We start from the raw sequence: 22,843 nt of genomic DNA, 5'->3' as shown, positions 1-22,843 counted from the left end.
TTAATTCATAATTCAATCAGCTACTTTTTCCGTTTCATAAAAATCTTATGCATCATGTTTAGATATTTTGACAATAACATTGATAGCTTATTTTTATAGTATATCATTATAATGTGTAATAATTAATATAAGATCTTATATGTTGAGATACTTTCTTATACTTTGTGTACATTAATTTCTGACCGTACCTCAATTCTCACATTTTTTTTTGATCTATATCTGAGGTCAGACACTTTGAGAGTAGAGAGAAGAGTAAGGTATCAAATTTTGATTACATTAATAAGTTTTTTGAAATATTAAAAGTACTCCATGCATACTTTATGCAGAGCACTAATTATTTTTTTGGAAGAATTATTTATTTTGTTACGTTTATTTCATAATTACTTCACTAGATTAACTACGTAGTATAATAAATACTTTAAATTACAATATCAATGTGACTCCGTGACTAATAATTTCGGACAAAATAAGTCTTTTTTTTATATACCATAATAATAATCAAAATTACCATAATTATACACAACAAATTAATCGGCACTCTCCCTCCTCAACACAACATTTCCTACAACTCTGTGGCACACATACAATTACACACACTCCCCAAAATCAAATCACCCTCTTCTTCTGCTGCACCTCTACTCTCGAAAAAAGCACCCATCTTTTTATACCCTTTTTCAGAAACAAAAGAAACCCAGAAATATCTCAACTTTAACAAGAAGAAAAATCACAATTGCTAGTATTTGGGGTAGTTTCTTCTGATTGACAAAAATGGCGGGAAATGATTGGATTAACAGTTATTTAGAGGCAATTCTGGATGTGGGTCCTGGTCTTGATGATGCAAAATCATCTCTTTTATTGAGAGAAAGAGGAAGATTTAGTCCTACTCGTTACTTTGTTGAAGAAGTTATCACTGGTTTTGATGAAACTGATCTTCATCGTTCATGGGCTCGGGTAATTTTTCATTGTTTTCATCGAATTTTGTTAGATTGCTGATTTTAGTGTGTTGATCTTTTGATTTTTTATGTGAATTTTGGTAAATTAATCATTTTTTTTTGGAGTTTTGATTGATCTGATTAAGCGGGGTTGTAATAAATTTGATTTTTTTGATGAAAAAAAAGGGTTTGATTTTTGCATGATTTGATGCGTTTTCAGGCGCAAGCAACGAGAAGTCCTCAAGAGAGGAATACTAGATTGGAGAATATGTGTTGGAGAATTTGGAATTTGGCTCGTCAGAAGAAGCAGGTAATTGCAATTTTGTTAATTTGATTGCCATGTTGATGATATTTGGGTTAATTTCTGTGTGTTACTGATTATTTGAGTTTCATGGATAGAGGCTGTTCAGAATGACCGCGAATTTTGGAAAAAAAAAAGTACTCCGTAGTAGTAAATGAGACTTGATTGGTATTTATAATTATGATTTGGGTGTATGATTATTGGCTTGGTTGGTTGTTCAGTGTTGTTGGAATTGGCGTGTCGATTATACACTCGGGTGTACCTAGCTAAGATACCTTGAAGCGTTGGCTAGGATGGGGTGTATAAGGTTGGTTTATATAGGGGAGAGGTGTGCTTTTTGGTTAATGGGTAGTCTATAAATACTCCGTACATCATATGGTTAGTCAATTGCTGATTTTGACACTTCTGCCTTTTTCAATAATAAAAGGATTTTGGTCAGTCAAATTATTCGTGTGCATAAAATGGTGTTTAATTGGTTAATCTGACTTTTTGCTTTTGAAGTATTGTACTACGTATTACTTTGCTTATTTTGACTGATATGGTCTTTCACTTGGCTGTTAAGTCAACTCTGTATTGAATTATAGAGTACTATCAGGGCATGTGATGCTTGGTATATACATGTGTTTTTCATGTTTTTGGCTTGATGTACAGCTTGAGAATGAAGAGGCTCAGCGAAAGGCAAAACGACGCATGGAGCTTGAGAGAGGTCGTCGAGAAGCAACTGCTGAAATGTCGGAGGACTTGTCCGAGGGAGAGAAGGATGTTTCAGCTCATGGTGAAAGCAACCGTCCTAGGTTGCCAAGAATAAATTCTCTTGATGCCATGGAGACTTGGATCAGTCAGCAAAAGGGGAAAAAGCTCTACCTTGTTTTGATAAGGTAATACTCCATGTTGCATCAGAGTTAAATAGTGTGAAGTAAATGTTGAAAACGGCTGCATAGAGAGTTTTGCTTTACTGCTCGGGATACTCCATATGGCTCTTTCTCTCTTATATAGAGTCTTTACAAGTAACATTTTATGAGAGAGAGAAGAGAGAGAGAGAGAGAGAGAGAGAGAGAGGCAAGTAGAAAATCTAACAAACTTGTCCTAGCTGGTGAATGTACTGTTGTTATATGGGCTCTCTGCAGCCAATTTCAGTTCAATCCTACACGTTCCTCAAGCTAAGAATGGATAGTCCTTTTTAGGTACTACTATGATAAATTCCTAAAGTGTATTTTGATGCATCTTTTTTTAGTACCTGCCAATTGAAGGTAGACTCTCTATGTAAAATGGAAATCAATCTTCATATGTGTAGCACGCTCATGATACATTGGGTTTTTAGCTGTATTAACTGTAGAATGGATATTACAGTGCAGAAGAACACGATGTGTAGAGTCAGGCTTATAGTTCTTCTAGTAACCTGGATAGCCAAATAAGCCTTGCAGCAGCTTAAGACATTTTTCTGTATTACCCTTATGAGGAAGCCTTGAATATGATGGGTTACTAATTAGAATTTTAGCTGATTGATGATTATCCATGCTTGATTTTCTTGAATCTGGATTGTAGTATGTGGTCTTAGTAGCACCTTGAAGTAGAATTCCTTGATGAACAGTAATAGCATGATATAAGGCGTGGAGATGAGGAATTTAATAATGCTACTCGAACCGATTCAAGGCCTGTAACTCTGTAAGTAAGATCAAGTTGCTCATTAATTCTTGACTTTTCTTTTTGTCTTGTTTCAATCTCACCCTCAAAACACCATCATTATCTATCAAGCCATGAGAAATTGCTAGAGGGCCTCTGATTTTGAACCATTATGCCATTGCTTTTGCAGCTTCTCTTCTATATATTAATAAGTTTACAACAGAAATATATTCGTTCCTAAGGGTTTTCTCTTGGTTAGGTAATCAGTCACTGACTGATGGTCTTGCTCCATGATAATTAGATCCTTTTGCGCGTATAAATTCTTGCTCCCTAGTCATCATTATATCTCATTTCAATTTATTTTAGATTTTTGCAAATACCAAATGCTTCTTGCAATATTTTTTCTTATATCACAGGTTCTTATTGAATATAGATTTAGGAGCAGATATCTTGTAAGTATTTTTCTACAAAATTGAGCTTGTTCTTGGCTTTAAGAGAAACCTCAGTACCTCACTTGATCTTTTCCAAAAATTTAGTTTCTTCCACTCCAATGTTTCATTGGCTGAACAGTTATTTGAATGATTAGCATGATGTAAACTTCATAAGAACTATAAGTCACTTACCTCTAGAACCAGATTTTGTGGAGCTATCATTCTCTGGTCTTGAAGATTGAGTTATAATAGAAAAATCTAGATTGATTCAATGGCTTAGTCGATTGATGATTTTAATCTACCAGACACAAAAGGGTGACGATATATTTGTGGTTATGATGTAGGTGGATAAATTGGAGTATCAAACCAATTATTAAAAAATAGAATATGTTATATTGTGAATTATCAGAGGTTCAAGTTATAGCAAGAATTTTGCTGTGATTTACATGTTTATTAAAATACAATGGCAAATACCGTAAGTTTAAGAATAATTGAGGATCTGTCACCAGAATCATACGAACCTAAGGCCTAAGCTCTGATACCATGTTGAAATTTTATATCTTTATCAAATATTTTAGGGGTGCTTTATTAATTTTTTGATCCATGCTATATATTTCTTGCGGCTCATTAACTGTGATAAATTTGCAAAGTCCCCCCCTCCCCTCCCCTATATAGTGTGGCTTAATTTTTTTCCCTCACTTGATTATATGCAGTCTTCATGGTTTGATACGAGGTGAAAATATGGAACTTGGTCGTGATTCTGATACTGGTGGTCAGGTAACATTAATCTAAGTTTGTGTGATTCATAGCTTTATCTCATTATGACAGACTTATAAGTATGAATATTTCTGCCTTTGGATTACAGGTGAAATATGTGGTTGAGCTTGCAAGGGCTCTTGGTTCGATGCCAGGAGTTTATCGAGTTGATTTGCTAACTAGGCAGGTTTCATCTCCTGATGTGGATTGGAGTTACGGAGAGCCTACTGAGATGCTGAATCGAACAGATTCCAATGGTTTTGATGATGATAATGATGATGATGAGATGGGAGAGAGCAGTGGTGCTTACATTGTTCGTATACCTTTTGGACCTAGAGATAAATATATTCCAAAAGAAGAGCTTTGGCCTTACATTCCAGAATTTGTTGATGGTGCTTTAAACCACATAGTTCAGATGTCCAAAGTTCTAGGTGAACAAATTGGTGGTGGGGAAACAGTTTGGCCAGTTGCCATTCATGGACATTATGCTGATGCTGGTGATTCTGCTGCTCTGCTCTCTGGTGCTCTAAATGTTCCCATGCTTTTAACTGGGCATTCTCTTGGCCGAGACAAGTTAGAGCAGCTCCTCAAACAAGGTCGAATGTCTAAAGAGGACATAAATAATACATACAAAATGATGCGTAGGATAGAAGCCGAAGAGCTATCACTTGATGCCTCTGAGATAGTCATAACTAGTACAAGACAAGAAATAGAAGAGCAGTGGCGGCTCTATGATGGGTTTGATCCTGTGCTAGAACGTAAACTCCGAGCAAGGATGAAGCGTGGTGTAAGCTGTTATGGAAGGTTCATGCCCCGTATGGTTGTAAGTTTCACTGAAACTGATACTGGTATATAGATTTAAAGTTTATGGCCAGTTGGTTGCTGGTTTTTTATATTGAATTTTTGGATGCTTGAATAACCACTTTGATAATAAGATAATGACAACTGTAATCTGAAATCTTTTTGATCTTGTTGATCATTCTTTGAATCAAAGCTCCAAAAACCTTTCCTAGCTAATTCTGTCCTTTTTTTTTTTAAAAAAAAAAAAAGGATTTTGGCTGACACATGTGGCCGGTGAATGAATTATGGTGCATGTGATGCCATGCATAGTATAGCTTTCAGACAATTTGTAGCTGTGATCACATATTGTGTTACTCATTGTGTCTTTAATAAAGTCTGGAACTCAACCATTCCACATTACTTGTGTCTTTAGTGCCTGATGCTGCAGTTCACACTTCTAGTATCTAGCGGCAGTTACATTACACTTCTAGTATCTAGCGGCAGTTACATTACACTTTTACCTGTTAAGCTTTCTGGTATGCTACTCAGTATATACTAGTACTCATAAGGGCATAATTTTCATGTGCTTTGTATCTCATCCCAGCATCTCGTGGCCTTTCCTCCAGATGTTGCCACTTAAACTCATCTTGTACGGAATAAATAACCTTTATTTTTCGTAATTTGGCAAGGTGAAAATGTTTTGGGACACTTGATGAGACATGCATTGGCTAAAAGATCTTTGCTGATTGATTTGGTCTGTCTCAAAGGACATCATTGAAAAGCTGTTTTTAATGAATATAAGCTTTTTGACTGATGGATTTTAAAAAACATGTTAATATTTTGCTCCATCTGAGGTCACCCAAACTGCTGGGTTGCATGTTTATGTACTTCACTTTTTTTATCTGCTTTTGAAAGTTTGTCATGTTCTGCAGGTTATTCCTCCTGGAATGGAATTCCATCATATTGTTCCACATGAGGTTGATTTGGATGGTGAAGCAGAAGAAATTGAAGAACATCCCACATCACCTCCGCCTATCTGGACTGAGGTCTTAGTCTTATACATGCTCCCATTTACCCTTTTTCAGAACTAACTTTCGTTTTTTTTTCGACTATTTGTTCATGGTTGGATGCTGGTTCTCTAACATTATGCACCACATCACCAGTTTACACCCTCATACTACACCTTCTTGTTTCTGAGTTTAATTTATTGTATATATTTGTTTTGCAGATAATGCGCTTCTTTACTAACCCAAGAAAACCAATGATCCTTGCCCTTGCTAGGCCTGACCCAAAGAAGAACATTACGACTTTGGTCAAAGCATTTGGAGAATGTCGTCCATTAAGGGAGCTAGCTAACCTTGTACGTTTACGTCCATGATATTATGTTTTATAGTTGAACTTCTTAATTATGCCACCTCCACTATTTTTACTGTTTTGATTTTTTTGCCTTTGAAATTTGCAGACTCTTATTATGGGTAATCGGGATGGTATTGACGAGATGTCTAGCACCAGCTCTTCAGTTCTCATGTCAGTGCTTAAGCTAATTGATAAATATGACCTTTATGGTCAAGTAGCATATCCCAAACATCACAACCAAGCTGATGTTCCTGAAATTTATCGTTTGGCAGCAAAGACGAAGGTACTTACGCATAACTAAGTTTTTGTAGTTTTGTATAATCCCTTATTTTGTCAGGTAATGTTTTATCCTCTGTCCAAAAGTAGAAATCCAATCTATTTTTAAATGGTTTCTGTATCGGTGCAGGGAGTCTTTATTAACCCAGCTTTTATTGAGCCATTCGGGCTAACTTTAATAGAGGTACTTATCTAACTTGGCAAATCTACTTATAACTTTTTTTGCGCATATTTTTCTCTTAAGATTTTGGTCAGCGTTTATTACTTCTTGCAGGCAGCAGCTCATGGTTTACCAATGGTCGCTACAAAAAATGGAGGCCCTGTTGATATCCAGAGGGTAACTTAGCTAATGAAGCCAGTTCACTTTTCTGAAATCTGTTGCTTTTTCTACATCAAGGCTGTGTAATTGTGTAGTCTGATTTGTCATTTTAACATAATACTGTTAACAGGTTCTCGACAATGGCTTGCTTGTGGATCCTCATGAGCAGCAGTCTCTTGCTACTGCTTTGCTGAAGCTTGTTGCAGATAAGCAATTATGGGCAAAATGTCGGCAGAATGGACTGAAAAATATCCATTTGTACTCGTGGCCTGAGCATTGCAAGACATACTTATCTCGAATAGCAAGTTGCAGACAAAGACAGCCTCAGTGGCAAAAACCTAGTGATGAAGGGATTGAAAATGAGGAGACTGAATCTCCAAGTGATTCGTTAAGAGACATAAAAGATATATCCCTAAATTTGAAATTCTCAATATCATTAGATGGAGATAAGGGTGAAGATGTTGAGAGTCTCGGAAATGATGGCAAAAACAATCTTGAGAATGCTGTTATGTCATGGTCAAAGGGTGATCCCAAAGATGCTCGTAAGGCTAGGTTCTCGGATAAAGGAGATCTGGCTTCTAGTAAATATCCAGCATTTAGAAGAAGAAAACATATTTATGTTATTGCTGTAGATGGAGATTATGAAGATGGACTTTCTGATATTATTCGAAGGATATTTGATGCTGCTGGTAAGGAGAAGACTGAAGGTTCCATTGGGTTTATATTGTCAACCTCCTATTCTATGCCAGAGATTCAGTCATATCTGCTATCAAAGGGCTTCAATCTTAATGACTTTGATGCATACATATGCAACAGTGGCAGTGATTTGTACTATTCATCTCTGACCCCCGAGGAGAGTCCAATTGTAGCAGATTCGGATTACCATTCACACATTGAATACAGGTGGGGTGGAGAAGGCCTCCGGAGGACTTTGCTTCGCTGGGCAGCTTCAATTGCTGTAAAGAAAGATGATAACGAAGAACAAGTTGTCACTGAAGATAATGAAGTTTCTACGGATTATTGCTTTGCTTTCAAGATAAAGAACCAAGATAAGGTATGTTTTACAAGGTGAAACTTTGAATTGGTGAACACAATAGTCGATGTCAATTATCACATATTGCTTTCCTCATTGCAGGTTCCCCCTAGCAAGGAGCTCCGCAAGTCGATGAGAATTCAGGGTCTTCGCTGCCATGTGATCTATTGTCAAAACGGGACTAAAATGAATGTGATTCCCGTACTGGCATCTCGTTCTCAAGCCCTCAGGTAAAACTACCCCTGTAATATGGAATTGCATTTTTTGGTAATGTATCTCAGGGGTTTTATATAACTTAAATTTAAAATCTCGTCTACATCAATTAACCTCTTCTGCATCCCTTGTCGAAGGAACAAAGCTTTACTATTTGATGATAATCATGATAATACATTTTTTTTTGCTGAGAATCTCACTTTTTCTTGAAACCTTAGATAGATCCTGTCCCAGAGCTAATCATTTGATTTCATAGTCTCATTGTTTAGGGTACATTCGATTCACCTAGGTTTTATTTTTATTTTTACTTTTATTTTATATGAACTTATTAAACCTTATTTTAGTTGGAAATTGAATTTGGGTAGATTTTAATTTCTGTGAACTCATTTAGCTGAACTTAATCTAAATTTAGTGCATCTGAATCTATCTTATTTGATGTTGTTAACCCTTTTACCCCTAAATTAGTGGAAGAAATAAGCCTGTAGTCTGAGGGAGTACATTTTTTGTACTGTCATCAATTAGTTTAGCCAAAAATCCTCTTTTATTTCTTGCTTTAACTCTCAGAAGGTTATTATTTGGGGTTCCCTCTCTTGTTTCCCTAACCTCATCCCCCAAAAAAGAGATGAAAAATATGAACATGTCTAGAGACCTGGTAGGTTGGTGTTCTAAAATCCGTCTAACCTAAGAAACATAATTAATATTCAGGTATCTATATGTTCGTTGGGGCGTTGATCTGTCAAAGATGGTGGTCTTTGTTGGAGAATGTGGAGACACCGATTATGAAGGCTTGCTTGGTGGAGTCCATAAGAGCGTAATCATGAAGGGAGTCAGCAATAAAGCATTTAAATCTCTCCACGCCAACAGAAACTACCCTCTTACACATGTTGTGTCGCTTGACAGCCCCAATATTGGAGAGGTGGGGGAAGGGTGCAGCAGCTCTGAAATCCAGTCCATTGTGACAAAACTCGGAAATTCTAAAGCCTGATCAGAAGCTGATGTATGGTTCATGTTTCAGAAACATCATGTACTGCTTTTGATATAATTCAGAATCACAGTATTTACAGTTGGTTCAGTAGCGATTAGTCGCTTAATAATCATATAATTATACTACCACTGTCAACTAGTAGCATCGATCCAAGTGTAACAATAAAGGTGCAAATGCTAGTATGGAAAATAAGCACTAGCTGCACTTATTCTATCCCTTCCCTGGATTTGTTCCCTGTTTCATGTCTTATTTTTCCGAAAATGTACAGCATAGTGAATTGTCTTTAGATTTGTGCTCATTTCATTCATTCCTGTAATATGAAACCTAATCTGTTCGACGTGGTGGTTGACTGGTTTCAGTTTTCAAGTGAGCTCCAGTGCTTAGTCTGGTATAATATTGAAGCATTCATTATCTCCTGTTTGGAATAAGTTTCAAGTTGATGAAAACAGTATGCTCGATGTATCTCTTAAGCGTTTCATTTAATACTACGTAAAATGGTTAAGTAAGGTGGAAATAATGCAAGAGCATAATCAGAATCTTAATAATGTAATAGCAGATTTACTACCTCAGTTTTTAGTAGATAAAATAAAACTATTTCACGGGACGTATCTTATAAGATCTTATTTGAATATATTTTCACTTTGATACATATCTTAAATCTTGGTTAAAGTTAATCTTAAATCATATTATGTGAGTTTCTCATGTGCCAGATTGGCTTGTGCTTGTGAGATGGTGTGTAATAACACGCGACTTATTTTTTGGGCGAGTAATAACTTACTGTAAATTTTATGAGAGATTCATCACCTACAAAATCCGTTGCATTTCTTTTTTATCACTTTTGATTTTAAAATATATTTAAATAATTCCTACACGTAACAACCATTGTTTCATGGCCGGCTAAAAATTTAACTATATATATATATTAGTCATATAATATTGATAAATTTTTCCGATCTTATGATATTATTTAAGATGATAAAATATTTTAGTAATATTATTATTTTAACATAGATTTATGATAATTTAATAGAGTGTGTGTTAGTATGAAAGTTGACATTTGATAGAGTTTTATATTGTTTAGGTTATTTTTAAGATTATAAATATTAATCATGATATTAATACAATTCAAACAAAGTATGGTTTGTATTTATATTAATGTTACAACAAGTATCGAAACCTAATTACCAACCAACAACATAAGAGATTGATCGACAACAGTTGTATTTTATTTTTTGTATGATTCTAGTGAACAATTTGAGATAGACATTTGTTGATTAATTTAAAAATGAAATATATTGTCTTAAGGTTTTATCAAATTTAAATTAATGAGATCAATCCATATAAAACAAATTATATTAAAATTATTAATAATATTAACAAATTACGTGATATATGAAATTAGGTGTATTCACAATTATTTTTTACAACCGAATCCTATTGTAAGTGAAAAAATGGGAAAAGCAAAAAAAATTTTCTTGGCTCAAGACTCGACACGAAAGATAGCGTTGTTATACTCAATGACACTGATGCTCCTATTTTAACTGATGCTCCTATTTTAACTAATGTATATATCTCATACATTTATATTTTGGTTGCTATCTTTTATTCTTTGTAATCTTTAATTAAGACATTATTTTAGTTGTATATATTTTGGTTGTTATACCTCCGCTTCGCATTACTTTTGAAAGGTATTACTCCCTCCGTTCCTAAATTATAGTCCCTCATGAGCAAAGCAAATTTTGCTCATCTCATTTGTTTTTTCATGTACTTTTATTATTTTATCTCTCTACTTTTTTGCATACCTAATGTCAATTTATCTTTTCAATGTACTTTTACTATTATTATTTGTGTTTATTAATTCCCGTGAAAAATATCTATAAGGGACTATCAATATATATAGGGGAGTATTTATATAACTTATAAGAGTATAAAATATTAGAAGCGGATGTAGTATTTTAGATGGTTCTAAATAAATTCAAACAAAATAAGTCAAATAGAAACATATCCTAAATCTGTGATAGGTTCCCCAATCCCAATTATTAAGCCTTGATCTCCAAGTTTTACTTGATCCAAATTAAAAGTCAACGAAGACTTAACTATCTTATAAAAATACCTAAAAACAACCATCAATCTGCTTGCATTCCCTATAAAACATTCAAACACCAAAAACCCCTCTCCACCACTCAATATGAAGATCACCGTAGTACCCTTAACCACCACCGCCGGGAAACCCGAATTCGCTGCCAACCTCGAACCCCGTGCCACGATCAATGATCTCAAGACACTTGTCCAAGAAAAATATAACATCCCTATAAATCAACAACTCCTCCTCCTCCCTTCAACCTCCTCATCACCCTACCACTTCACCTCTCCTTATGGTCCTCTCCTCCCTCTCGAACCCCTCGACACGGTCTCTATTTCCGAATGCGGTCTTTCAGACCACAACCCCACCATCTACCTCACCCTCCGCCTTCGCGTACTCGTGGAGGCGGATAGAGAATTTCTTATAGACCTTAATTGGGGTTGCACCATAGGTAACCTACGTGATCAAATTAAGTCCCTTACAAAAATACCTATAAATAATATGAATGTTTCTTGGGGTACAATTAAATTTAGGCCTTACAAAGATTGTACCTTAGAAAGTGTGTGTAATAGTCTTTGGGATTACCCTACACAACCTTTTCTTGTTGAAGTTGTTACTTCTATTATAACACCACAAAAAAAGAAGGGTACATTGTCTGACCTCGAGGACGGTCAGCTAGACACGGACTCCGAGGATGAGATGGCCCGCCAAGGCGGGTACATCACTCCCGGGTCCGTGTTCACCTCCGAGCATCGTCGTAAGTACAATGACATAGGTCCCTTGCGCGCCAAGCGTGTGTATGGAACCTTCTTTGGGCTTAAGTACAAGAAAATCGGCACTAGGCCTATGATCGTCGATGCCATTGACCCTCCCGGGACTCCTATCCCTATGCCGGAGGGTCTTTCTAGCATTGAATTTATCAAGGATTCCGAGATAAAGTTTGTGATCTTATGGCTTGGAGGTGAAGGAGGGTTGGAAAATTTGTTGACACGTTTTGACTTTCATCAGAAGAGTAACACACATTGTGTGGTTGTGAAAGGGGAGCGCGATTTAGCTACTTATTGTTTCCTTAGGAAGCTTAAGGCCGATTTGGTTGATGTTCCTATATGTGCTCTTACTGATTGTGATCCGTGCTCGTTGAAGGTCCTAGCGTTCCTTAGACACCCATTAGTCGAGTTCCCTCCGAAATTGCAAAGACAATTGGGTGGTGAATGGAAGAAAAAGGCTACAATGTTTGGAGCTAAGATTGAGATCAAGTGGGTGGGTTTAAAGCCTAGTTATAACAGGTTTTTTCAGATGGAGAAGTTTGCTATGACACCGAAGAATTTGGAGACAGCAAAGGCGCTATTGGAAGATGGGTTTGCAGGGTTGTTTCCTGAGTGGGCTGAAGAGTTGAACCTCATGATTGAGTGTAAGGAGATGGCTAAACTCGAGGCGTTTTCTGAGTTTGGGGAGGAGTATCTGACTTCTGTTTTTCTGATTGAAGAACTAGGGAAGCATCGTTGCTGTAGGATTAAACATAGTCATGCTCGTCGTTGAGTCATGTCTCGAGTTCTTGCAGTTGATGCAAGACAATGCTAAAGGGATTGTATAGTCATGCCTCGAGTTTAAGGTAATGCTAAAGGGATTGGAGAGTCATGCCTCGAGTTCTTGCAGTTGATGCAAGGCAATGCTAAAGGGATAGTAGAGTCATGCCTCGAGTTCTTGCAGTTGATGCAAGGCAATGCTAAAGGAATTATAACTTGAAAGTTTAGTCATGCCTCGAGTTCAATACAGCTAAATGACTGAATTTGATAAAATTCGTGTGATTGTGCAACAAATTTATACATACAACTGATACAAGTATTGTACAATTGCTTCTTGTCTTGGATTTCCTAGTTGTTAAAAGATTACAACAAATATATAAGCAAATGTTGTGTTGCTGAACTACTCATCAGAGCCTTGAAGAGCTTAATAAATGAATAATAATAATTTTTGTTTATCTACAAATCCTATGAAACTTTCAAATATTTAATCAAGCTTACAATAAATTATAGAATATAATGAAGATGAATAAATGAAGGTGAACCCAAGGTTAATCTATGGGGTGATTGTCAACATCCAACCGCGTCTCTGTACTCCATGAAAAGCAGGGCAGCACCGTAGTGAGCGAGTGCACCCAACAGCACAAACACATGAAAAATCTGATGGCTGTGACCTGCAAGATCAAACCAACCAGGCCTCCACCTCTCTGGGACACGGCTCACATAGAATCCGGTCCCAATAAGGTAAGACAAGGCCATACCAGACTCATATGCAAGAGTCAGATTCCTTCTCGGGTTATTCCAGTTCAAGACACAAGCATGGACTGCAGGGATAAGTCCAAATAAGCCCATGGACACGAAGAGAATAGCACGAAAGGCACGACATTTTCCTGATGACAGTGTAGGAGATAGTAGGGTCGCGATTGTGAATGCACCAAAGATTGATATCCCTGCAAGGTAGGTAATCTGCCAGAGGGGTTGGCATTGAAAGATATAGTAAATTGGAGGGAAGAACGAAGTGATGATCATGACAGTGATCCCGGTGTAGTCCATTCGTAGGAGCCATAAGTTCATGTCGTGCGAGTGACAGCAGAAGAGATGGCATACACTACTCGAAAGAAGGCAGAACATCGAGCCAGCTAAGTATACATAAAATGGCCATCTTACTGCTTCTGTCACTATGTGATTAACTCCTTGATGAGATATGTTCTCCAAATTAACCATGTTTGTAACACCCTGAAAACAATAATCGTAAACACGCTAAGAAACCCGGTTCCTGATTTACTAGTAAGTCGAAGATGAACCAAGAAACTTGCTTACCATAAAGAGTTTAGTCGAATCATGGGATGAATTTGTATCTGTTCCTGAGGGAAAAGTCCTGAAATATCCAAGAAATTGACAGTAAAATTTAGTTGATACTTGATATCACACGATTTTTCGAAATAGCAAGCAAAAGCTAATAGTACATTGCTATAATTGTGGATGAAGTGTTAAGTATGTTTTTAGGATTGACAGCAATGTTGCTTTCTGTTACAAGAAAAATGTGAGTAGTTTAATTTGTTGCTTCATCTTCATTACCTACTATGTTACTCTATTGTGTTACATGAGAAATTTTTTGCTAAAACTATGAATTTCTTGCTAAACGGTGGATAATTAATATTATTAACACGCGAAAACTTGAATGAGTTTCTAATTACATGAAGATGAACAACCTTAAGTAGGTTCACCTACTCAGAGACCACAAAAACTACAAGATACTAAGTAGATTGTAAATTAAATAATTGTTTAGTATGGTTTAACAATTAACAACGTTTAACAATTAACAACCACCTTAATAAGTCAATTTTTAGCCTAAAAGAAGCATATATACAAGAATTATTTTTTTTAGTTTTTGTTACTACATTAGTTGTAATCCTTATTTTTTTTTTTTTTTTTTTTTTTATTAGTTGTAATCCTTAATTGTGGTTATATATGTTAAGATAATACAAATTTTATGCATGACCTTAGATTTGGAATTTTAAAAGTGATTTAAATATTTGGGAGTCCCACCATCGAATAAAAGAATGAATCATTAGTTTCGAGAAACTCCTAGTTGATCCTTGTATGTGGTAGATTCAAACGTGTTTATTTCGATATTACACTTCAATCAATCTAGTTGTGAATATTCCAATATGAAAAATAAGTACTTTGAGATTGGAATAAAGCATATGATCCTTAAGAGTGTTTTATCATCGCTTCATATGTGTTTGTAATTCAAAAAAATTTACATCTAGGTGATCCAATAGTTTCACTTTGAAACTTTCCCAACAAATTTGAACTTGGATTACTAAATCTACTCTATGAACTTCACTGTTTCTTAAATCAACTAAAAATAATTTGAAATCAGATGCACAACTCATGAGATGAATTCAGCTAATTTGGTCAATGAAACCACTAATAACTTCAGATTTCAAACCTTAGACACAAATAAAATAAAAAACAAACAAAATAATAAAATAAAATTGAAATAAAATTCAAAAAAGTACCTAAAAATTCCAAAAAGATCAACAGCTTGTGACACATGGGCTGCATTTACAACAGTCAATCCCACAAACAGAATAAATCCAAGTAAATGCCTGCAAAATCAAACCCAAGAAAAACCATCAAAATCAAACCATAAACAACAACAAATCGAAGATTTTGGGACTCGGCTAACATGAACCGTCATAACAAACCGTCCGAAAAAAAAAAAAAAAATAGAGAGTAAGAAAGAAAGTGATACTCACGTCCAAACATTAAGGGTCTCATTATGCCATTGAAACAAGCTAAAAAAAGCTTGTTTTAAAGGCCATTCAGCTCTATAATACTTGTGAATAAACTCATTATCTTTCATATATTCAGGCAACTCATGAAAACTCAAAAGCCTGCAATTTTTACTCTTCTGACCATATTTTTCGTTGCATTTTTTGCTGTTTTCACAGAAATTATTCCCATTATTTTCCATAGTTTTCCCCTGTTTTCCCCTGTTTCTTGCAGAACACATCGAAAATCACACCAAAAAACACAAAATTTGTGATTTTTCTTTGTTTTCTTGTTTGATCAGGAAGATGGGAAAAATGGGAATTTAAAAAAAAAAAAACAAAAACAAAAAAATCCCAGATTTTCTCTCTCCTAAGTTGGTTAGTTTGTTGAGAGAAGATGTGGGTAAGATGAATGAAAGTGTCAGTTTTATATTGGGGTATTTGTAAGAGATGACGCAACTACAATGTGTTTAAATAAAAAATCAAAAAATAAACAACATTTCTAGCAAAATTGCATTTAATAGAGGTTTTTAGTTGTGAAGGTAGTAGTAGTAGTTTTATATTATTCCAGTGATTTACAGGCTTTTATTTATGAAAAGAATGTGTATGAAATTTATATTATATGGTTAGGTTAGCAATAAATGTTTGGGTCACCTCCCTTAAGAAGAACACAACCAACTTACTTAATAATTTAGATTTTAGATAGATAGTCTTTAATTTTGAGCAACTTTTTTATTTTAATTTTTGGTTGCCATAATAAGTTGTGACTACTTATTGACCAAGCTTGTGTACACGCCTATGGTGTGTATGCCTTTGGACTTTGGCCATTTATTTGGTCAACATTTTTAAGCAAGGTTATGAAGATGCTTAGAAGCACCTTAAGAGGAGGATTATTGTTGTTTTAGTCTTTGAAAGTAAGTTTGTGATGGAGTAGCTTGTAAAGATAAAATGATTTTCGATCTTGTGGAGAAATTTTAGGTTGTTCGGTAAACATATAATGGTCGTTAGACTCGTTACTGGGTTTTAAGGTTGTAGTTTTATGGAAGAGTATAAGTGGTTAATGAGTCGAGGCTAGAGTTTATGATTCTGGCAATCATGACAAGAACATGAAGCAACCGGTTAAGAGCTAAAGACAAAGGTCAACTAATAGTAGAATGGACTTAGGGCCTGTTCTGTTTAGCTTCAGCTTGTTTTCAGTTCAATTCAGTCAGTTCCTAATATCTTTCTCTCATAAACAATTCATTTTAACTCTATTCAGTTCAATTCAGTTCAGCTCCAATAAGTTCGTTTCAATTCATTTCAGTTTTTTTTTTTTTGTAAATTAGAACAGGTCCTTACTACTGAAACATTACTAATTGATCGATGAACCGGTCAAACAATAAGGTCAAGATAAAATAACTCACATACCACTGTTTTTACTCATTTGATGTCTCTATTTTAAAACACAATCACTAACACCATTTTTTTTTCCAATAAATTGTTGTCTTATCAATTGTTATAAATTCAATATAGGAATTCCATGTCAATTCTACATATTCTTGTCAATTTAATAATGCTCATTATTTTCTCTCCCGACTAACCTAACCCCCCCAAAAAAAATCTCACTCAACTAATTAAACTCTTCAATGCTTCCTTAAGAAAAACACCCGTACTATAAAAAATACGATTGGTATGAGTATTTTGTTGTTTTTAGTTTATAATTTACAACTTATACATCGAACGGGTCAAAAAAACTAATTTAACTTAACATATTGGACCCAATTGAAAAAGCTTTGACCTTTACTCATGACATCCCTGTTCCTATGGTCTTATAACCGCCAACTACTTTTAGAAGTTCACCATCTTTTCGTTTTAGGACTTCCCCATTTTTTGGCCGCCTCTTAATGGATGACCGACCCGCATTGACTCTTTCCTGACGTCACGTATTAGCAACACTACTCCGTATTACTCTACTAACCTACTAGGTGTATGGTGTATCCCCTAACCACATGCATTCAACCTTTCTTTGTTAGAAATAGGAAAGGCTCACTCCTTTGTTTTTAATTACTATTCGAATTTGATTGGACATGTTTGTCGATATTATTTACCACACATCTTCACATTTGAACTCTCGATTATGGAATATATTTCTTGTAAAAATCGATCTCCTACCATATATTTTCGTTCTCTGTCATAATTGCATTTTTTAAATGATGAATCTTAATAACTAAATAATACTCGTAATTTATTATGAATGGTAGGACATATAGGTGACAAAATTAGTTTAGAATGGGATGAAGTATAATGTGATCAAGGACATATGAGATATGACACAATTATACCTAGTGAGTATGTCAAGATCATTTATTTGATGAAAAGAGTTGTATCTAAGAGCACACTATCAATAATCGATTAACATGTTTGATAGATATTGAGGCTAAAACCCTACTTCATTATAAAATAATATTTTCATCACATTAATTGATGCATATGTTTTGTCATTAATATCTCTTAATAATGATTAAGCATAAGACTATATACATTGAGGGCATGTTCTGATAGATTGAATTGAGCTGAACTGAACTGAACTTATGGAGCTGAACTGAACTTAACTGAATATTTTATGAGAGAAGGAAATTAAGAACTGAACTGAACTTATTAGAGCTAAATTGAACTGAAAATAAGTTGAAGAGAACAGGCCCTGAGTACTTGAAAACGGAGAAAAGATAAGGAAATAGAACACTCAACACCTGAAAGACCCCTAGCGATATTTGATTCCTTAAGGTCTTGCTCGGTTTGACATTCAATTGTAGATCAAAGGCTTACGACAGAATAAATATAAATAAAAATAATAGCCTGACTAGTACTAGTATCATACTATCATGTAAATGAATTCAATTCAACACATTCAAATATTTATTAGCATCACTCGACTTTCATTGTAGGTAATGGGTTATCTATCTTATGGATAGATGTAGCAATGTCCGTTAAATATAAATGGGTTGAGCAAAACAAAAACTCCAACTTCCGAGTAACAACTTGATTAAAGAATGTGGCATAGCAATTAAAAGTTCATGCGTGTAAAAATTGCTTATTTATTGTACGGAGCATATACAAGTATGAAACTATTAAACAGCCGTCAAATACGATTCTTTCAATTCCCTTAATAAAAATTGAAAATTAAATGATTTTGTCAAATAATGGTAGTTACTAGTTATAGTCTTCAACACTCATGATATTCTGTAAAGAGCAAAGACATACACTGAAATTTGATGGTCCACCATATAAATTCATTACTACTACACATAGTAAGAGTAATAGATAGTTAGTTGGTTCACTTGGTTGTGTATCATTATTTGACGATGATTGACAACTAAGACAACTGGATTATCCATTTGTACTGTACTTGATCATCTTTAAGGACTACAACTTTGAATTCTTAGGCTTGCAACTGGCTCATAGTCTATTAGTCTCCCCCCACCCCGGCGACCTGGTCGTTAGGTTTTTCCAATCTTTTGAATTTTGTACGTACGGAGGTATAATTTAAACAATACATAATACACCCACCTTTTAAATTTGACTACATGTTTGACGTACCAGCTCAATGTTATGGAGTCATCGCAAACACAATTGAAAAATACTTATATATGTTATATTTATATAATAGTCTAAGGCCTGTTCTCTTACGTTGAAATTCAGTTTCCTTCTCTTATAAAATATTCATTTCAGTTCAGCTCAGTTCAGTTCAGCTCAGTTCAGTTCAGCTCAGTTCAGTCAATGAGAACAAGCCCTAATTCTAATGTTTCAATCTCTTTATTCTATTTGACCTGCATGTAAAACCACTCTGATTTGCACACCTTATTTTCACTTGATATAATTTTCGAAAAATAAGTTTAAATAAGAATTATCTAAATTCATTTTACAATTATAATGAATTTTAAAAAGTTTTAGGTTAATTAGTTCGATCATATCAAGATTGAGTTAATTGATTAGGTTTGTTAAAATCAAGTGAATATTATCACCTAAGAGAATTAATATTTACTAATGTTATTAGTACATTCATAAACTAATTTTTTGAACAATAATGTGGCACTTAGGGTTTTGAATATAAGTGTAATTGTGGTACGTAGTAAGGACCTTGAATAAGAAGTTAAGGTAAAACACCTTGTAGATGAAAAGAGTAAAGCAAAAAGATAGAAATGTCTAACCAAATGCTCAATAGTCAATACCACAAAAAAGTGATGTTGCAAGAAACCAAAAAGTTATTTAGAGGGAACAAATTTTTCATTTGACTTTTAATTTGAGGGACCAAGTAGGCTCTCTCTAATTCCCTATATATATGTTTTTTTTATCAATAAATGATGTGTGATTAGAGTAATTAGAAAATCTAATTTCAAATATTATTAGTGCACGTCAAAGAAAGAAATTAAAGTTTTGGACATAATAAGATACACAAATTCTCATATGAACCTTGTCCACAAATCCACAATATGAAGGATTAGTATGAACGATCACAAGATTGACATGAACATCTGTATTTTCTTACTTAATGATAAATTCTATTTAAAATTATTGTCATGGTTTCTTGGGCTTCCTACCCTATCAAAATTCAACTAAATCAATTAAATGTGTATGTATGTGTCCAAACAAAGTAACAAATAAATTAAAGAGATGGAGGAAGTCTAGCAATAGGTGCATGATATTTTTTGGTTGGGGAAGATCATCTGTATTAATTTCAAGAGATACGTAATACGGTGTAGTATTACCTCTACATATAACATACCTACTTTATTTGTCAACGTTCAATATATGCATGCAAAATTAACAGGAAATGGGCTACTTTATCTACCTTTTTTATGTCTTAGGGGACACGTGTCCAATCAATTTATATTTTTGTAACAGAAATGTTTATCCTTGGGCAACTCCAAACCTCTAACAATAATCCATCATAAATACATGAATGATATGATATCATACTCATTTGTGGGAAAATAAAATAAAATCTTCATACTCATTAGTGTGGAAAAGAAAAATAATATCTTCATACTAAACCTCGAAATAATGTACCATTGTTTGTGTCACTCATTCTCACTAGGTCACTACTCACTACTATTAGCTCGATTTGAATAGGTCAATTAGCTTGGTTACACATTAGTTTTGAATTTTCGATTGGCTTTTTGTGGCGCCAATTTAAGGTACTTCATCTAAACAATCTTTTGAACCATTTAGTATTAAGCAGACTGGCTTACTTTTTGGGTTTGGCTACATTTCGAGCTTGGCTTATTAGATCTATTACGCTTATTCGCTTTGTCCAATCTATACCCAATTCATGATCATCTTTACTCAAAAAAAGAGAAAAAAATAATTCAACACTATCATTTACTCCCTCTGTCACTTTATTAAGTGTTGCTTTCCTAATTAAGTGTCTCAAAATTAAGTGTCTATATCTATTATACTCTGTATAATAATTATTTCCAATGTACACACATAATTGTATATTTCCTGTATTTACATTATACCCGTGAAATATAAGAAATGAACTGAATAAAAGGAGGACAGGAGTAGCAAATAAACAAGCAAAATGTTATACATATCCCTTATAAGCATTAAATTTACACTTGAAAATCGTAAAAAGTAAAAAAAAATCAAAATATAAACACTAATAACACTGATTTACGCGTGTTTTTGTCATGAATTTCTAATTTTATACAATTTTAAAGAGTATATTTAATGCTTATATATAGCCCTTAGGGCTACATAAAACATTACCCAATAAACAATAACTTTGGTTTTTGAAGTTTTGAAAGTAATAAGCCAACTAAATATCCAGCCCAAAATTGTATTGGGCTCTTTAGGTTAGATTTATGGGCTACTAACAGACTATGATTAAGCCCAATTATCAATCATGTCTAAAAGCGCACAAACGTAATTTTATTTTCCCTTCTTACCATCTTCTTCCCTAGCTAGGATTTTCGAGAGATTTGCTTCCACTAAACATAGAAATTTATAAACAATAATATATTTATTAGCCAAAAGACAATAATCAAATTGACAAAAAAATATACTTGTATGTACGCTAAAGAGGTGTAAAGGCATTATTTCCAAATTGAAGCTAATTTATTTAGTATAAAAATAATACTTATACTATTTACTAAAATAATAGTTATCACTCTTATTAGTATGAATTCTTCTTCTTATGGAAATTAGAATATAGCACACATTTTTTTTTTCCTTATTTTCTCATCTTATGGAAATTAGAGTTTTGCTTCCATTGAACGTGGAAATTTTAAAATCTCAACATATTTATTAGCCATTAGACAATACGAGTAGTACTTTATTTCAAAAAAAATACGAGTAGTACTTAAATTGACAAAGAAAACCTAATATAACTATACGTTAAACAAGGCAACATAGTAATATGTAAAGCAATCCTTCATATTAAGTAAACAACTAACAATCATTCGTGTACTTCGTATAATAATTACCTAAAATGTTAGGGAATATCATAAAAATATACATGAATCTTACTTTATTTCCAAAATTTAAAGTATGAATATTAAGCAACGTTTTTGTATTTACTATAATAATTCATCGGTGTGAATTCTTTTTCTTATATATATATATCACTCGGTTAAGCTTTATTTCATAAAAAAACCTTAAACCTCTAAGCACGATCATAGGAAAAACACAAAAAGATGGCCAATTTTGCAAGTTCGTCCATTTTGTTAGCATCACTAACCCTCACCCTATTTGTCACCTTTGCACCCGTGTCAGCATCACGTGTTATAATAAGTGACCCAAATGGAAACCAAAAAATCGACCTTAACAAAACGTGTATTACTAGGCCCCACACAACCGTGACAATAACGAATCTGTTGAATGAAAACCTCAACTTACATTGCCAATCAAAGGACGATGATCTTGGTAAACAAGTCCTAAGTAATGGACAAGAATTTCATATTAACTTCAAGCCTAGCATATTAGGAAATACCGTCTTTTTTTGTAATTTTGCTTGGAGTGGTGCTTCAAAAACAATCGATGTTTACGAGTATGATAGAGATCATTCGAGGTGTTGCGGAGATGTTCCTTGGAAAGTTGAACAAAAGGGTTTAACTAGTGTTAGTACTTACAGTGGAGGATCTGATGAATTTTTCCCTTGGAATTGATTTTTGTAATAGGTTTTTCCTAATTATTATATGCTTGTCTTTATATTATAATAAAAACCAAATAACATGATTTTTTGGTTCGTTAATTTTTCTTTATTAGTACTTTCCTATGGTTGAATAAATTATTGCATTGTATACATTCTTTCCTTTTGTTTCTTATTTATTTATTTTTTTTATAGGAAATATTGACCGTAACACCATACCATTTATGCTAAAGGCGCGTGTAGTGCAGTCCACATCCCAAATTTTGTACACATAAAAGCATAAATATATAACATCAACTAATTGAGATTTCACCGAAAAAGTA

The 22,843-nt window shown here is 34.1% G+C and overlaps 3 protein-coding genes across 3 annotated transcripts; 2 read left to right on the top strand and 1 right to left on the bottom strand.

The window, feature by feature from the left end:
* Nucleotides 1–531: 531 nt before the first annotated feature.
* On the top strand, nt 532–9,416 carry LOC145635694 (putative sucrose-phosphate synthase). Its single transcript, XM_081687021.1, has 13 exons — nt 532–951; nt 1,153–1,242; nt 1,885–2,111; nt 4,001–4,064; nt 4,153–4,866; nt 5,756–5,869; nt 6,052–6,183; nt 6,286–6,462; nt 6,586–6,639; nt 6,730–6,792; nt 6,905–7,828; nt 7,910–8,037; nt 8,726–9,416. The coding sequence occupies exons 1-13, from the start codon at nt 769–771 to the stop codon at nt 9,003–9,005; spliced, it is 3,150 nt and encodes a 1,049-aa protein (XP_081543147.1). The 5' UTR covers nt 532–768; the 3' UTR covers nt 9,006–9,416.
* Nucleotides 9,417–12,877: 3,461 nt separating this feature from the next.
* Nucleotides 12,878–15,992, bottom strand: LOC145635693 (heptahelical transmembrane protein 1-like). Its single transcript, XM_081687020.1, has 4 exons — nt 15,377–15,992; nt 15,137–15,226; nt 13,932–13,989; nt 12,878–13,847 (listed from the first exon to the last, which is right to left on the bottom strand). Exons 1-4 carry the CDS (start codon nt 15,631–15,633, stop codon nt 13,182–13,184), a joined length of 1,071 nt encoding a protein of 356 aa, XP_081543146.1. The 5' UTR covers nt 15,634–15,992; the 3' UTR covers nt 12,878–13,181.
* A 6,073-nt stretch (nt 15,993–22,065) lies between these two features.
* LOC145636559 (S-protein homolog 5-like) lies at nt 22,066–22,536 on the top strand. The gene has a single exon (XM_081688138.1). The coding sequence runs from the start codon at nt 22,066–22,068 to the stop codon at nt 22,534–22,536; it is 471 nt and encodes a 156-aa protein (XP_081544264.1).
* Nucleotides 22,537–22,843: the final 307 nt, after the last annotated feature.

The sequence above is a fragment of the Chenopodium album genome, chromosome 6 (genome assembly GCF_948465745.1).
Source record: "Chenopodium album chromosome 6, dcCheAlbu1.1, whole genome shotgun sequence".
NCBI lineage: Eukaryota > Viridiplantae > Streptophyta > Magnoliopsida > Caryophyllales > Amaranthaceae > Chenopodium > Chenopodium album.
This window is presented reverse-complemented; position numbering and strand designations above follow the sequence as displayed.

Coding starts and splice junctions, on each gene's coding strand:
- LOC145635693 (XM_081687020.1), bottom strand. CDS start 15,633: ATGTGTTCTGCAAGAAACAGGGGAAAACAGGGGAAAACTATGGAAAAT. Junction 13,990..15,136: donor GATCTTTTTGGAATTTTTAG/GTACTTTTTTGA, acceptor TGGATATTTCAG/GACTTTTCCCTCAGGAACAG. Junction 13,848..13,931: donor ATTCGACTAAACTCTTTATG/GTAAGCAAGTTT, acceptor TATTGTTTTCAG/GGTGTTACAAACATGGTTAA.
- LOC145635694 (XM_081687021.1), top strand. CDS start 769: ATGGCGGGAAATGATTGGATTAACAGTTATTTAGAGGCAATTCTGGAT. Junction 952..1,152: donor TTCATCGTTCATGGGCTCGG/GTAATTTTTCAT, acceptor ATGCGTTTTCAG/GCGCAAGCAACGAGAAGTCC. Junction 7,829..7,909: donor AGATAAAGAACCAAGATAAG/GTATGTTTTACA, acceptor TCCTCATTGCAG/GTTCCCCCTAGCAAGGAGCT.
- LOC145636559 (XM_081688138.1), top strand. CDS start 22,066: ATGGCCAATTTTGCAAGTTCGTCCATTTTGTTAGCATCACTAACCCTC.